The sequence below is a fragment of the Penicillium subrubescens genome, assembly GCF_028828155.1.
Source record: "Penicillium subrubescens strain IBT 31985 chromosome Unknown utg000003l_segment0_segment0, whole genome shotgun sequence".
NCBI classification, from domain to species: Eukaryota; Fungi; Ascomycota; class Eurotiomycetes; order Eurotiales; family Aspergillaceae; genus Penicillium; species Penicillium subrubescens.
In genome coordinates, this window is record NW_026643153.1 from 2,096,026 (window position 1) to 2,110,964 (window position 14,939).

Sequence of the window (14,939 nt, forward strand, 5' to 3'; positions counted from 1 at the left end):
CAGAAGAATCCCATTGAGATTTTCCAAATCATCACTTTCTCGTATGGATTGGTAGACATTCAAGTGTAATCGCTGCCTATTTCTAGTAGTTTACTATAAAACGGCACCAGCTGTCAGGCAGTCAGTCTAGTCCGATCGCCCCTGCGGTTTGTTGCAAGTCTTGGCGCGGAGAAGCTCCATCTTCTCCGCCGATCCCTGCGAGTTTCTTTCCTCTCAACTCTTACACGACAGTTCCCCCGACCTCTGGTCAGACACAGACGCAGTCATGAACGCCGCAGAAAGTATGTTCAGACACGGCCAGGCTCAAGCCCCCTTCGATTTCCAAACAAATGGCGCGCCGATTCCATGGGCAGAGGTATGTCGTCATCCCAATTTTCCCGAAGTGGCACAAACAAAGCGATGCACCAAGACCTGCAGACAACAGAGCCATAACTATTCTTTTATCTTTGTCTGCGTTCCGCTCTATTCATGCATCTCGGCTTATGTTGCATCTTTTTACAGATTTTTTCTCGGCATGAGGCCATCCTCGCCTCGCATCTCGAAATGCTCGATTCAGTGAAGAGTCAAATCGCGCCGAACGGTGAAGCGTTCCGCACAGTCTCCTTCATGGTGACCAAAACGATGCAAGCGATCAATCAGTCTAGAGTGGCTCGAAAGCAAATGGTGGGTAAACTGGTCAGGACTTCAATCTGGGAATATGCGACTGACTGACTCGTCTCTAGCTCAACCGTATGTTCTGCCAGCGTCCTCGGATTCTACACATTTCAATGCCGCCATTTCCCTCCACATGTGAAAGTGCAGCATGGATAACGATATCGCGATCGCTACAGGAAAAGCGTCTGACAACGCATTCAACACGCCCCGCTCATCCTCCGCATCCAAGATGAGCACAGATTCTACCTCTACCCCGCAATTCACCGATACAGATACCAGCGGCCGGAAGAAGAGATCCAGAGCCGAGACGGCGGACACGACTACGCAGAATCGTCCCCCAACCCCGGAAGATGTTCCCCGAGCTTCCAAACGACGTCGTGACCCCACCGAGGGAGATACTACAAGTGCGCCCTATGCCTCGCCCGGTTCACCGGAGACAGAGGATATCTCTGCGGAAGTTCAGCGCCGCCTCAGGATCAGAGAAGAGAGGCGACGGAAAAAAGAGAACGCCAAGCCAGAAAAGCGCAAGCGCGATAGTCTTGCATCAAATGATGGCGCATCGACTGGAGGAGCGACTCACAGGAAGAAGCGTGCGCGGCGAACGAGTAGCGATCTGAAGAGGGATGGTGATACACTTGCGGACAAAGAAGCAGACGCGAAGACAAAGCGATTGAGGAAAACTCATACTTGGAATTAACCGGCCAATCCCAGAAGGGGTGATGCTTGTCTGGGGATGGTCGATCGAGTCAATCATTGGTTCCACCTTGTTCACCTTGTTTTGTACAAATATTCAACTTCTATTGTTATTGACAAAGCGGACTTTGTCGTTTTTGTGTTTGAGGGCCTAAAATAAAAGTCAGCGCTGATGGCCCGCTCATTGTATCTTTACCCCTGGCTGGCCTTTGTCGAATCAGGTGGTGCGTTTCGTCAGAAAGCTATTGTCTAGTCACCCGTTACTATCTTTATTTCTTTCACGACGTATCATGAAATGCCTTCCTCTTGAAAATGGAACAAAAAGATGAAACTTCCTACAAATTTTCCCCTCTTTGATCTACCCCAGCGGATGCAGCTATATATGATGTTTTGCTCTCCCAGTCTGAGGCATAGCTTCACATCACATACAACTGGTATCAGAATCCTTTACCTTCATCTGCTATAACACCTGCCTCTGTGCTACTCGAGTGTCTATCCTCGCCGTGTCTTCCGCTACCCGTTTTGGAACTCGCCTTTCCGAAACAAGTCAAAACAAAACTCACTATGGACTAGTACTTTCTGCAATCCACGGCTCCCTTGGCAACTATTTGAGTTTGAAATTAAGTTGAGAAGCAGATCTGGGATCCGGTCTGGGGTAATAGAACTAGCCCTAATTCCTCTCTCCCAACATTTTATATCCACGGATCTATACGATCAAAAGAGGCACCGACAGGAACATACTTTACCTATATCGTCCACTGCTAATCCTGATTCGATTTCTGATAGACCTGTATCTCCAAACAGGGCTAGTAGATTGCTTCAGGTTCTACACAAAAGTCCTCTCCTCTCTCTTTGCCCTGCTCCTTTCTTCCTTCCCTTCTCATCTCTTCTACTTTCCTCGGGATCATTCCCCAAACGTTGTGAACTACATCTATTCCATTCCAACATCCAACACAGAAGAGGCCACCTCATTCCTCCCTGGGAATATCATATCAAGTGTGTCAGGGTCACTAGGTCGAATCTAAGTGGTCGGACTTCAGGCTTCAACTACTAAAACTTGAGGGATTTCACTGCGTGCAAAAAATCGTTCAAAGCAAAATCGTTACACAAATCGTTTAAGCAAATCGTTTTAAATCCTTTTCTTTTTCAATCATATCCCAAAAACAGCAAAGCGGGTAAAGACCTGAAGTGGAAATCCGGCTCTTGGGAGGAGACAATAGCACCCCTCTTGTGTGATCATTCCGGGGGTCAAGGCTGAGGCCAAATCGAACCCCGTCAAACATCCACGATGGCTGTCCGACGTCAAACCGGCCCATCATACGGCGGAGGCAAGAACGGTCCTGCTTACCATCAAGAAGCCGGGTCTCTTCGACCACCCACCAACGGCTCAGGATCACGGAACAATGGATGGAACGGACATGGTCACTCCAACGTGCGGTATCAAAATCAATACCACAATAACCGCTCTCACAACTTCAATCCCCATCATCATAACAACTTTGGCGGTCAATCACAAGTAAGTCACCCCTTTGAGAATCGAGACTGATTGATTGATGCTGACTATCCTTGCAGGTTCACCCACAAAAGGTGAACTTCCGCCAATATAATCCCCACCATCGACAGAACCGGAATTTCCAAAACCGGCAAGGTGGTGGCTTCAATGGTCCTAATCATGGCCAAAATTTCCACGACGTCAGTTGCGAGAACCCAGTAAGTACGCCTCTTATTGATAGTTTCGAAGCAATAACTAATCATAATCTCTAGGTTCCATCCCACAATGGGTTCCAAGACCAACTGCACCCACCTCTCCCACGCGGTCCTAAGAACCGCAGACGGCGTAATCGCCAATTTGAAGTAAGTACCAACTAATGAAACGCCATCTCTCCAGCACTCGCTAACTTTTTTTAACAGGAGAATCTCTACAATGCGGTCCATGATATCGAGATGGTCGACAATGTAAATACTTTTGATCTCGATACCGACATTGATATGCCGGATGCGCCTCCATTAGAATGTTACCAGCAAAATCTTATCGTTGCTGAGGGAATTGCTGCTGCCAACGCTTTGCTTTCCCGAATTGAATACTTTGTTCGCACGGGCACTATTCCCGTCGAGATGTGAACTTTAATTTACATTGAGCGAATCATCTTGTCTATGTTGCTTCCCTAATGTCAAGATGAATGTTGGTAGAATGTGGAGGACAATATGTGGTTTCTCAAGCTGAATTTGCAACAAAGACATTTTCACTTCATTTTCACTTTCCTTAGAAATTTCTAACGTAAGTATTGTAGCTACCAGGCTTAGATTATCTTTAGGTTTGATTCGTATCAGACCTCGAATGTTTCAGAAGATAGATGTATGTTGAGATCGAATATCTGCACCGGTGATTGAAAGTGGGAATTTGTAGTTGATGCTTTTCCAGTTTTAGAAATATTAAACATTCATTGTACAGAGTCTTGAGTAAAACACGAAACCCACAGGCCCCAAGAGGGGAGGATAATCATTGCATGAGTCTAGGTAAACAACCGAACGCCCTTCCCAATGCTGAATCGAACGAGATATTGGTACAGAGACAAGAGTCGACAAATCCAAAGTATGTGCCGCGAAAATTGGAGAAAGCCGCAGAAAGCCGAAGTCGAAGTCGAAGATGGTGGAAGCAATCGCGGAGCATGGTGTATATCGAATATCGAGTATCAAGGATCCAAGCCTGGAGGCTTTATTCATCCTCATCCTCATCCACCTTCTTCCCCCAATTCCAAACCTCCCAAATATGCTCATAAATCAAATCACCATACCCCTTCCCCTCCTCAAGCGCCTCCTTCTCCTTCCTCAACCGTTTCTCCATCCACCCCCTCCTCCTCCCCACCCATCCAAACCCTCTGCGCAACACCCTTCTCCTGCATCTGCCTCGCCTTCAACTTCTCCAACTCCCCACTGACAGAGGCAGCCTGAACTTGAGCCTCCGCCTCACGAATCTGTGCATCCCGCGCAGCGCGTAGTCGGGCCTGGATCTCCTCTGCGCGCTCACTGGGCAATTCCCGCATAATAGTCGGTGGCCGGGCTATCCGGGCCTCGATCCGCTCGACGATACTGCGCCCCGTCCGCTCGCGGGTGATGTGGTTTGCGGAGACGGCGAATGCGCTGGCGAGGAGGACGGTGAGATGGTCAAATTTGCGGGGTGGGAGGGCGATTAGCACGGGCGAGGCGATTAGGAAGGTGATTGCGGCGTAGTTTTTGAAGCGTTCGTAGTCTGCTTCGCGGGGGGCTTGTGGGTTTGGTGGTTGTTGTGGGGTTGGGGTCGCCATTTTGGGAAGGTTCACGGTATGTGAGTCTTCGTTGAGGCTATATTGGATGATTTCAATTGAGATATCTGATGGGCGTTGATTTGTTCAATTTTGGATGCGCGCGTCTCGGAGAAAATTTACGGCGGACACTACATGCCAGGTGTGCAAGTCATGTGATCTTGTCTGTTCCTTTGTATGTTGGCCCACGTTCCTGGAGCGATTCCATTCATTCGAGTGATTCGAATGATAACAACTCTTGATATGGTTCAGCCACATTCATTTTCCTTTGTTTTCTTTTGAAGGCTAAAAAAAGCCAGACGTTCCTCGACCCTGCTCCATGGCTGGAATCCGATCCCAGTGTTTTTCAGCTGATGAAGCTTCTTCAGCCACAGTTCCAGAGCGGTCGGGCATAATGAAGGCAACCACAGAGTATACATACTCCAGGCTATGAAATGCCGTACAAGTTCTTGTACAACCTGCACATCGCTCGTCCGCGGCAGCCGAGCCACAAGAAACGGGCCTAAAAATAACGGGATGTGCACGAATGACGAAGCTTGACGAAGCTTAGCGCTGACTCCTGAGCCTGTGGAATGGCCCGAGTGGAGAAGTAGTGGAGACACTTGTTTTGTCCATGCGAGATTTGTCCAGCAGCAGGCTGGCCATCGGAAGGTTTCACTGCATTATTTCCACTGCAAGATGCACAAATTCCCGCACTCCAGTTCCTCGGGACCCTTAGGCATCCATCATTCGAGGGTCCAAATGAGTTTCGGACTCTCAGAGATCTTGTACAGGGGCTAACGCTCCTGTACCTCTGAAAAATGGGTATTCAGCAAGTCAGTGGTATGTCTAGAGCTCTGTCGATGGAACCCTCACCATTTCCCTAGGTCATGCTCCAACCCTCCATCCATTCTCCAGATTAGCTCCTAGCGTATGCCATGCGCGCGGAATGATCTCATCTCTCCGGCGATCATCGCGGGACAACGCGGCGAAGCTTTAACCGTTCAGTGGAGGTCATCCTCCGCCAGCCACTGATGTCCTGGACCGGTCGGTCGGATCGATTTGCTTCCTATCACATCGGGTGCATGGTACAAGGATGTATCACCAGCCTCTGGCCTACTGAGAGTTTCCATGCAAGATTACGGTCATTATTACGACGCCAGGGCCTCCGGCTTAACCGAAATCTGGTAGGTGTAGATTAAGTGGATCCTGGACCTGGGCCAGTCACTATAGAAGGATTGTAGGGAATCTTGTAGATGATACTGGATAGCTAGACCGACAGTCTCAAGATTCAGCCACAGCACCCCCCTTTTTCCACTAATTTCTATACCAGTAATAATCCTGCAGGATTAGGGAATGCTTATCCCCCAAGTCGATTCATATAAAACCACCCCATACCCCCTCATCCTCTCGTTTCTCCCTGCCCTCGATCTACTTACTCCAGATAAGCCACCTCAATACGCCCCCATACTCAAATCTATCCCACCAATCTCTCAACTCCAAATAACTTCAAAATGTTCGGCAACGTTCTCAACTGGTTCTCCTCCTCCAAGCAGGAGCCCACCAACGGCGCTACCTGGGACGCAACCACCACCTCCGTCCAGAACCAGCAGCCCACTAGCCCCGAGGCGCCCTCCACCGAGCGCGTCGCTGCTGAGCAGCCTGTGAGTAGCTTCGTTATCAAAATCTCATATCTCTCCTACCTTTCCCGCCCTGGGTTTGCTAATCCCACCTCGTGTTGCGACTATAGAACTCCCAGGAGAACATGATGAAGCTCCGTGGTGGTGGTGCCGGCGATGTCTGCTGCGGCGTGTAAGTCGTCCCCGTTATCAGATCTTTTATCCCTTGCGGTTCGGTCCGGGTGTCTGTCAAATACAGTTTGCAACCCACGGAATGCATCATGCACAATGCAGGCGCACCTGAGGTCATTGCGTATACCCGAATATATACTGACATAACATACCACAGCTGCGCCGGTCTCCTCTGCTTCGAGTGCTGCGAGGACTGCTGCTAAACGGCAGGCATGATACTCGACAAATTGGATGTAAATGAACATTCCCTCCTCCCGCGCCTTCGATAAGCCCGCCGGCATCACTATCGCTGGGCCATCTAGTCAAGGCTATGGCTAGTATTGGGACTGGTTCATGCGTTGGTAGAGCTGGGTTTGCTCATTTTCAATCTTTCAGTCCCTGTTTTCGCGCATAATACCTCTTTGCAATTTGAGATGCTCCGCTAATATCATGATTGTGCTTTCTTCTTGGATGCCTTTGATTTCGCTGTGCCTTTTTTTTTTCTTTCCTTGCGCGGATAGCGTATGCGTCTGGCACGTGGAATAGGGTCGATGCTGTCCCGAGAATACCCTTCAGCCGAGCAATTCTACTGACTTTTTGAACCAGGAGGTTTTCCTAAGAAGCTCATATATTTCTCTGATATAGATGACTATCTGATTGCCATTTGAAGGAAAGCCTTACTTCCAATCATGGCTTCCACCTGCTCACTAAACCGAATCCAGATCCTAGAATCGCGAGAAAGGCAACCTACAAAAGCTCGTCAGCAACAAACTCCCTTTTTCAATCTCCATGCACGACTGAATACATACCACTTTCCCCGCAAAGTAATAACAGCCCAATTATTCCCATCCGCATCAGTCTCCTTCTCGACCTTCGTCGAAAAAGAAATCGCACTCATAATCCCATCCCCAAACTTCTCATTCAGCACCGCCTTATACGCATACCCATAATTCTGCACAATCTCATACAGCCGATAAATCAGCGGTTCCTTGGGTGGCATCTCAACTGACTTGCCACGATCGGGGAAACCAGTGAGCTGGTCTTCTAAAAGAGCATGGTCGATGCCGAAAAGCTCGGATAGCTTCACGATATCCTCCGGGGAGGCTTTGGCTTGACCATAGAAGAGGGCAGCAACGGCTACTTCATTACGGCCGATGTGCTGGGCGATTTGCTCAAAGCTGAGCTTCTTGCTGGCCTTGGCTGCGAAGAGGGTTGCTGAGGAGGCGGGGAGGTTGGGGTGTTGGGAGGTCTGGAGATGGTTGTTAGTATAGATGTTGTGTTTGTTTGGAAGGATGGTGTACATCGAGAGTGGCGAGAGACATGATGGTTGAAAATTGAGTAGAGAACAATGTAGATATGTAGCAGAGTGAAATCAAAGAAGTTACGAAGAGAGAAAGATGAGGGGTGCTTGGTAGGTATTGTTATCAAGTTATCACTTGTCTGATGGGTTGCCACTGATGCGGGGCAGATAAGAACCTCGTTGATGCTGCGATGACGTGCGGGGAATTCTCCGCGGAGGACTTGCTTGGATTATCGTTACAAGCAGGAGAAACTTGTGCTATCGCGGTCATGATTAGTAAAATCAGAGCCCTAGATCTGATAAGAGTGAATATCCCCAGATAACTAACCTTTGGTAAATTCTCACAGAAGGCGTCTAAAGCCTGTCTATGGAAGTATATTAGAAACCCCCCCCCCCAAGGTCCCTATGCGGTAGTGTCTCCAGAGATAGTGTCATGCATTGTGTGAACTGGCACTCAGTACCATAAGAGAAAATAGTCTTAAACAAGCTCAAGGATATTAATTTAAACCAGTCCTTGACCCTATGGATATGACTTGATTCATAATAGCCAGCGTGTTTATGGAGACTGGTTTCGTAGGGCTAAGGCCATGGAACTAACTGGACAGTGGACGCAGATATGGTGGACCACCCGAATCTCGCAACCTTAGACATACTCAGTGATTACTCTACATGTTGATGATAATTCAAGTATCCAGGATATGGGATTCATCTCGTTATAATTGTTCTCGGCCGTACTGAAAATGCGCCCGTCAGGCGATCCACGGCCACGTTGCATCGGCCCCACTCGGCACAAGCAAAGGTACATTCTGTGACAAGTCTGGAGAAGTAAACAGCACCACATCGGTACATATTAACCCTGGGATTAGTGTCTATGTTAAGACTCTCCAGGTCATAGCACTTCTAGTACTAGTCCTCCGTAGGTCAGCTCAGCTCAGCCCAGCTCCACATCAACCAAATGTCCCAGAATCGCGGAGCCTAGTGACTGGTCCACCATTGTCCAACACAGCCACGTCTCCCGTCCCCATCGTGGCTGGGCAGCGGGGCATCCAGGAAGCTCTTAAAACAAATCCCCCGCCCCAGGCAACTGACTTTCCGCTGATTTTCTTTGCATTTTTGGTTTGTTTTTCCTCTCCTCATACTCGTCTGCTGCCATGTCGCAGAATGATGACCTGGCCTATGGCCGCTATTACGACTCGGAGCGCGGATCGGGCGATGGCTCGAGAGGACTGAGTGACACCTTCAAGAAGTTCAAGGACACCTACAAAAGTCACTCCAAGCCGTCCGGTCAGGGATATAACCAGGGTGGTGCTCAGGGGGTAATTACAATTGCCACAATAGGTGCAGGGCTTCACTAACGGATTCAGTCGTCGCAACAGAATTACCAGGACCAGAGTCAAGGACCATTCGGATATAGCCACAGTCAGCAAGGCCAGCAAGGCCAACCGGGCCAACAGAGCCAGCAGCAATATTACTCGGGTCAGCCCCTGCAGTACCAAGGAAAACCCCAGAAAGAAGACAAACTCTCCGGATTCTTGGGCAAGATCCAAGGTACCGTCACCGATCTCGGTTCCGAATTGGCCACCAAACTGGGGACCACTATCGATCCCCAGGCCTACGCCGAGTATGGAGCTACCAAGCCCACGACAGAGCACCGTTTTGGTAGCTTCGCTCCTCCCAGAGAACACAATGAGGTGAAGCCGTACGTCGATGGATGCTCCTATTTCTGGGCAGTTTCCATCGCGCTGGAGAATGCGCGCGAGTCCATCTGGATTCTGGACTGTAAGTTGCGGATCATCCGGATAAATACATCGTAACTGTAAGCTAATAATCTACTAGGGTGGTTGTCTCCCGAGCTCTACTTGAGAAGGCCCCCGGCCGAGAATGAGAAATACCGACTGGATCGAATGCTGAAGGATGCTGCTGTTCGCGGCGTGCGTGTGAATATTATCGTTTACAAGGAAGTAACCCAGGCCTTGACGCTGTCTTCAGCGCACACCAAGCATGCCCTGGAGAACCTTCACCCCAACATTGCTGTCTTCCGCCACCCCGACCATCTGCCTGATCGCCAGGAGCTGGTATCTGATATCGCACACTCTTTCCAGAACCTGTCGCTCACCTCCGCCAGTCTCTCTAAGATGTCCAAGGACACTCTTAAGGGCTTGTATGGCATGAACGACGACGTTATTTTATACTGGGCTCACCACGAGAAATTATGCCTGATTGACGGCCAGATCGCTTTCATGGGTGGCCTGGATATGTGCTTCGGTCGGTGGGACACCCATCAGCACGCACTCTCCGATCTGCACCCATCCAACATCAACGATACCGTCTTCCCAGGCCAGGACTACAACAACTCCCGCGTCCTCGACTTCCAAAATGTCTGGGAGTGGGAGAAGAATCAGCTCGATCGAACGACCATGTCTCGCATGGGATGGTCCGATGTTTCTATCGGTCTGCGGGGTCCAGTTGTCGAGGATCTTCGACGCCATTTCGTGGAGCGCTGGAACTTTATCTATGATGCAAAGTACCTGGTTCGTAAGGATACTAGGTATACCCGTCTTGTGCTCTTTGGAAGGCCTACTTCGTCGTCTGGACCGCAAGCTGGTGCCGCACAGCCAGGCCAACAACAGCCGGGAGCTCCTCATCAGTCGCAGCCGCAGCAGGGACAGCCGCAGGGATCGGCCCCTCAATGGCAGAGCCAGCAGCCCGGTGCTACAAGCCAGCAACAGCAGGGATCAGCCCCTCAGTGGCAAGCCCAGCAATCCACAGGGACACCAAGCTACCCACCGCCTCCTACCCAGACATCATCGAGCTCTCAGCCGCCACAATATCAGCAGCAGCACGATACCACTTTATCGTATCAGTCTGGTAACACGCCGAGCTATCCGCCCCCGCCAGGACAATACTCGTCGGATCAGACTCACCAGCAGCAGCAGGCGCACAGCCCTGCTCCATCCTATCAGGCATATCACTCTGATAACACCCAAGGCTACCAATCCGGCGCGGGCCAGTCATTGACCCCCAATCAGCCATCGCCAAGCCAGGCTTCCCACCAGTACAGCTACGCGGGCGAATCTTTCCCTCCGCCTCCCCCGGGACCGCCACCAAGCCAGTCTCCGGCAAGCCACTCCTATCAGCCTCAACAGCAGCAGACTCAAGCGCCCTACTATGCTCCGCCACCAACGCAGGGATCTACTGGTTCTGCCCAGCAGAGCCAGACTCCCTACTACCCACCTCCACCAGGCCAGGAATCTTCTCATTCCGCTACTCGTGGAATGGATGACTACCAATATGGAGCTGATCAGAGCCGGGGTTTCGCGCCGAAGCGCTTCCGTGAGGACATCACTCAATACGGCAATCAGCTTCGTGGTCAACTCGCCGGTCAGATCCACCAGTACCAGGATCGCCTGACCACCTACGGGCGTCCGCAGTCGCAGGGTCGTGGCAACATGTCCTGCCAGATTGTTCGCAGCTGTGCTAAATGGAGCAACGGTAGCCCGCTCGAGCACTCCATCGCGGATGCCTATGCTTCCATCATCAAGAACAGTCAGCATTTCGTGTACATCGAGAACCAGTTCTTCATCACAGCTACAGGCGACTCGCAGAAGCCAGTCAAAAACAAGATCGGTGCTGCTATTGTCGAGCGTATTCTGCGAGCCGCTCGTGCTGGCCAGAAGTACAAGATCATCGTGGTTATTCCCTCAGTGCCTTGCTTTGCTGGTGACCTTCGTGATGACGAGACTCTTGGTACTCGTGCTATCATGGAGTTCCAGTATAACTCTATCAACCGTGGTGGAAACAGTATCATGGAGCTCATTGCCAAGGAAGGATTCAACCCAATGGAGTACATCCGTTTCTACAATCTGCGAAACTACGATCGCATCAACAATGCTGGTCTTCTCTCTGCAGTTGAGCGGGAGAGTGGCGTTCACTACGAGGATGCTCGCAGACAGTACGATCAGCAGACCGTTGGCTCCGCTGGCTATGCTACCCCTCCTCCTGGACCTGGTGCTGCTCGCAGCGCATTCGATACCTCTGCGCCCTTCCAACAGTACCAGCAAGCAGCCCAGCATCACAACCAGGGCGCCAAGCCTGCTGGATCGGCTCAATGGGACAGTGTCAGCTCTTGCTACATGCTGAATGGACAGGATATTCGCAATGTGCCCTGGGACGGACACCCAGATGCCGAAATTGACGCGTTTGTGAGCGAGGAACTCTACGTCCACTCCAAGGTAAGCCTTAACCCACGTTCAAAATAGATTAAATAGCACTTCTCTAACAGCAAACAGGTGATGATCGCCGACGACCGCGTGGTAATCTGCGGCTCCGCCAACCTCAACGATCGCTCCCAGCTCGGCGACCACGACTCCGAAATCGCCGTCGTCATCGAGGACTTCACCCCTCTCCAATCCACCATGAACGGTCAACCCTGGATGGCCAGCCGCTTCGCCGCCTCGCTCCGCCGCGAACTCTTCCGCAAACACCTCGGCCTTCTCCCACCGCAAGACTACAGGCGTCCCAACTCCAGCTTCGAACCCCCCGGTGTACCTGACCACTTCGACCTCGAATGCCCGGAAAGCAAAGTCGTCGCCGACCCACTCGCAGACACCCTCCAAAGCCTGTGGAACTCACGCGCACACACCAACACCGAGGTCTTCCGCAAGGTCTTCCACGCTGTCCCCGACGATGTAGTGCGTAACTGGGCTACTTACAAGGAGTTCTATGAGTATTACTTCCACAAGGCGGATAAGGAGGCTGAGGGTAAGGATGGGTCTAGTCGGCCTCCAAGGTTCCAGTGGGGTCATGTTGTTCGTGATGACTTTGCGCCTGGTGCCGAGGGCGCGAAGCAGGTTAAGGAGTTGCTTAGCCAGGTTAAGGGGACACTAGTGGAGATGCCGTTGATGTTTTTGATTGAGGAGGATATTGCTAAGGAAGGGATTACGTTGAATGAGTTGACGCAGCCGCTTTATACCTAGGGTGGTTGATGATTTTTGCATTTGGCGAGTGTTTTATTAGCCTGGACTTTGTTCTTGCTTGTTTTTTGTATATGAGAAATTGCCAATTCCAAGTGCAGATCTATTGAAGGGATTTTCAGTCATGAAATATCTACCTCTAGCAACATGTAGTGGTCGTATTCTACCGACTGTTGGTTTTTAATTTTGCCTGAAGCATACCCTCAATATTCAGTGGCATATCGGGTCCAAAAGTCCGAGTTTAGAAACCAGAGAAACGGACCAACCAGATATGCTTCAATCACTCTCATCTGAAAGATCTCTCTGAATGTCTTTTTAAAGGTCTTTCCAGATGTCTTTGGAATTATTCTTCTTGATGGCACCATTTCTGTGTACTACCTGTTCAGTCCGTTCCAGAGGCAACTTTCCACTCTACAAACTCAAAGCGCGCGGGCTCGAAGCACGGCTTGCCATAAGCACCCTGTGCATAAATTGCAAAATGAGACCCAGTGTTGGGAGATTCCTTCCCAGATCGGCGGTGCGTCAATGCCTTGCTGGATATTTCGCCTAATTTGACGGGCTCGGAAGGAGTAGATTGTTCACCCTGCTGTGCTGAGAAGAAGAGCTCGTATCGTGTAGGGCGGGCACGGATGATAAGTTCAATGTCACCACATTCCAGAGGCAATTGGTGGGTGAGTTCCTGATTCATTTAGTTAGGTTACTGGCATATGGGCACTTCAAGTCTGAATTTGATAAAACATACCTTGAACTGATCTTCAGTCTCATCGTAACAACGGGATACGATCTCCAGTCCGGAGTTGTACTCATCAAATGGCTTTCGGAGTCCGATCGAAGCGTATGCAAATTGGGACCACCAAATGGCTGTTCCGGCTTCATGGCCAGCCTCTGTTGGTGCAAAGTTGAACTTGACCCTCCAGTCACCGGAGAACCCCGTTTGCTTCTGCAACAGCATAGACGGACATTCAGAATCCTCGATACGATACGCATTTCCGTACAGACTCAATGATCCCGGCCGTTCTGACAAAGAGTAGTCTTTCTTCAACGGTGTTCGTAGGTGGTACCATCCAAGCTGGAGTGTTGAATCCTGGAAATCGTCTCTCCAAACCTCTGGCTGTGCGAGCAGCTGCATGCCCTCCGCCTGCATTTGGAGGCCGATAGGTTGACGACCATTGACAATGGGCCATCCATCAATCCATTCAACGGGGCTCATGAATGTTTCACGACCAAGTTGAGAGAGCAGTTCCGATTTTTCGCCTTGAGGTCGAACTCCCAAGAACACAGCGAACCACTTCCCATTCGGCGTTTCGATGAAATCCAAATGTCCCGTGTTGCGAATCGAGAGATCATCGCCATTGAAAATTACAGGATTAACGGTCCCCTGGGGACCTTCCTCCCACGGTCCAAATGGACCAGTGGCACTGCGGAAAATCCACTGCTGGTGACCTTCATCAGTGCCACCTTCAGCCGTACTCAGATAGTAGTAGCCATCCTTTTTGAAGATGTGAGGTCCCTCGGCAATTCCAAGACCGAAGTTCGATAATCGATTCCACTTCGCAGGCCCAAGGCATCGACCAGTGGCGAGATCTACTTCCGCAGTGAAAGTTGCCAATCCAAGGCCGTACTTTTTCACTCTTGGGTCTGTGATCATGTTGACGGCAGAAAAATATACCTTGCCGTCGTCATCGAAGAAAAGCTTTGCAACGGGTCAGAATGTCACTTGATAGTGCGAGCGCTGGATACTTACATCTTGGTCAATTCCAGGGATGTCGAAAAAGGTTGGATCAGACCAGGAAGACGAGTCCCAGATATCTGTGGTGGATACGAAGAATCCACGGGGGATAACGATATCCTGCGAACTTGTCAATCTTCTCCCCCAGCAAATCCTAGGGGATTTTGAGAACAACCCACCCATTCTTTCGGACGAAAGCGATGTGTGCATCCCACAGAGACATAGAAACGCCCTTCGTGGTAACGAATTGTAGGCGCCCAAAGTCCACCCGAGGGTTCGGTCGTTCGCATATTAATTTGCGAATGTCTCGTGATGACATGACCAATAAGTTCCCATTGTAGAGGATCCTTGCTGTGGTAGACCGGAAGACCAGGATAGTACTCAAATGTCGAGGTCACCAGGAAGTAATCGTCGTTTACCCGACAGATTGAAGGGTCAGGGTTGAACCCAGGGATGATGGGGTTGTTGAAGGCCCCGCTGGAAGACATCGTGAGGCCGCAAATCTAGTATATCGTAATG

The 14,939-nt window shown here is 50.4% G+C and overlaps 7 protein-coding genes across 7 annotated transcripts; 4 read left to right on the forward strand and 3 right to left on the reverse strand.

Moving 5' to 3' along the window:
• Window positions 1-265: 265 nt before the first annotated feature.
• N7473_004788 (DNA polymerase delta catalytic subunit) lies at window positions 266-1,351 on the forward strand (the record flags this gene model as incomplete). Its single annotated transcript, XM_057150728.1, has 4 exons — window positions 266-355; window positions 502-663; window positions 723-729; window positions 831-1,351. The coding sequence occupies 4 exons, from the start codon at window positions 266-268 to the stop codon at window positions 1,349-1,351; spliced, it is 780 nt and encodes a 259-aa protein (XP_057010838.1).
• A 1,284-nt stretch (window positions 1,352-2,635) lies between these two features.
• N7473_004789 (uncharacterized protein) lies at window positions 2,636-3,468 on the forward strand (the record flags this gene model as incomplete). The annotated part of the gene is made up of 4 exons (XM_057150729.1): window positions 2,636-2,863; window positions 2,920-3,057; window positions 3,112-3,201; window positions 3,259-3,468. 4 exons carry the CDS (start codon window positions 2,636-2,638, stop codon window positions 3,466-3,468), a joined length of 666 nt encoding a protein of 221 aa, XP_057010839.1.
• A 686-nt stretch (window positions 3,469-4,154) lies between these two features.
• Window positions 4,155-4,652, reverse strand: N7473_004790 (uncharacterized protein; the record flags this gene model as incomplete). The annotated part of the gene is made up of 1 exon (XM_057150730.1): window positions 4,155-4,652. The coding sequence occupies one exon, from the start codon at window positions 4,650-4,652 to the stop codon at window positions 4,155-4,157; it is 498 nt and encodes a 165-aa protein (XP_057010840.1).
• Window positions 4,653-6,142: 1,490 nt separating this feature from the next.
• Window positions 6,143-6,642, forward strand: N7473_004791 (uncharacterized protein; the record flags this gene model as incomplete). Its single annotated transcript, XM_057150731.1, has 3 exons — window positions 6,143-6,292; window positions 6,379-6,440; window positions 6,597-6,642. 3 exons carry the CDS (start codon window positions 6,143-6,145, stop codon window positions 6,640-6,642), a joined length of 258 nt encoding a protein of 85 aa, XP_057010841.1.
• A 390-nt stretch (window positions 6,643-7,032) lies between these two features.
• On the reverse strand, window positions 7,033-7,888 carry cyn1 (putative cyanate hydratase). The gene is made up of 3 exons (XM_057150732.1): window positions 7,720-7,888; window positions 7,228-7,667; window positions 7,033-7,165 (listed from the first exon to the last, which is right to left on the reverse strand). The coding sequence occupies exons 1-3, from the start codon at window positions 7,738-7,740 to the stop codon at window positions 7,144-7,146; spliced, it is 483 nt and encodes a 160-aa protein (XP_057010842.1). The 5' UTR covers window positions 7,741-7,888; the 3' UTR covers window positions 7,033-7,143.
• A 981-nt stretch (window positions 7,889-8,869) lies between these two features.
• pld2 (putative phospholipase D (PLD)) lies at window positions 8,870-12,694 on the forward strand (the record flags this gene model as incomplete). The annotated part of the gene is made up of 4 exons (XM_057150733.1): window positions 8,870-9,034; window positions 9,083-9,497; window positions 9,555-11,950; window positions 12,008-12,694. The coding sequence occupies 4 exons, from the start codon at window positions 8,870-8,872 to the stop codon at window positions 12,692-12,694; spliced, it is 3,663 nt and encodes a 1,220-aa protein (XP_057010843.1).
• A 36-nt stretch (window positions 12,695-12,730) lies between these two features.
• On the reverse strand, window positions 12,731-14,908 carry N7473_004794 (glycoside hydrolase family 43 protein; the record flags this gene model as incomplete). Its single annotated transcript, XM_057150734.1, has 5 exons — window positions 12,731-12,794; window positions 13,102-13,370; window positions 13,434-14,384; window positions 14,436-14,540; window positions 14,600-14,908. The coding sequence occupies 5 exons, from the start codon at window positions 14,906-14,908 to the stop codon at window positions 12,731-12,733; spliced, it is 1,698 nt and encodes a 565-aa protein (XP_057010844.1).
• Window positions 14,909-14,939: the final 31 nt, after the last annotated feature.

Excerpts from the sequence above, each read along its gene's own strand:
- cyn1 (XM_057150732.1), bottom strand. The coding sequence starts at position 7,740 with ATGTCTCTCGCCACTCTCGAT. Across the intron at positions 7,668-7,719 it reads TGTCTCTCGCCACTCTCGAT|ACCTCCCAACACCCCAACCT; the intron begins GTACACCATCCT and ends AACCATCTCCAG. Across the intron at positions 7,166-7,227 it reads ATTACTTTGCGGGGAAAGTG|GTTGCCTTTCTCGCGATTCT; the intron begins GTATGTATTCAG and ends GAGCTTTTGTAG.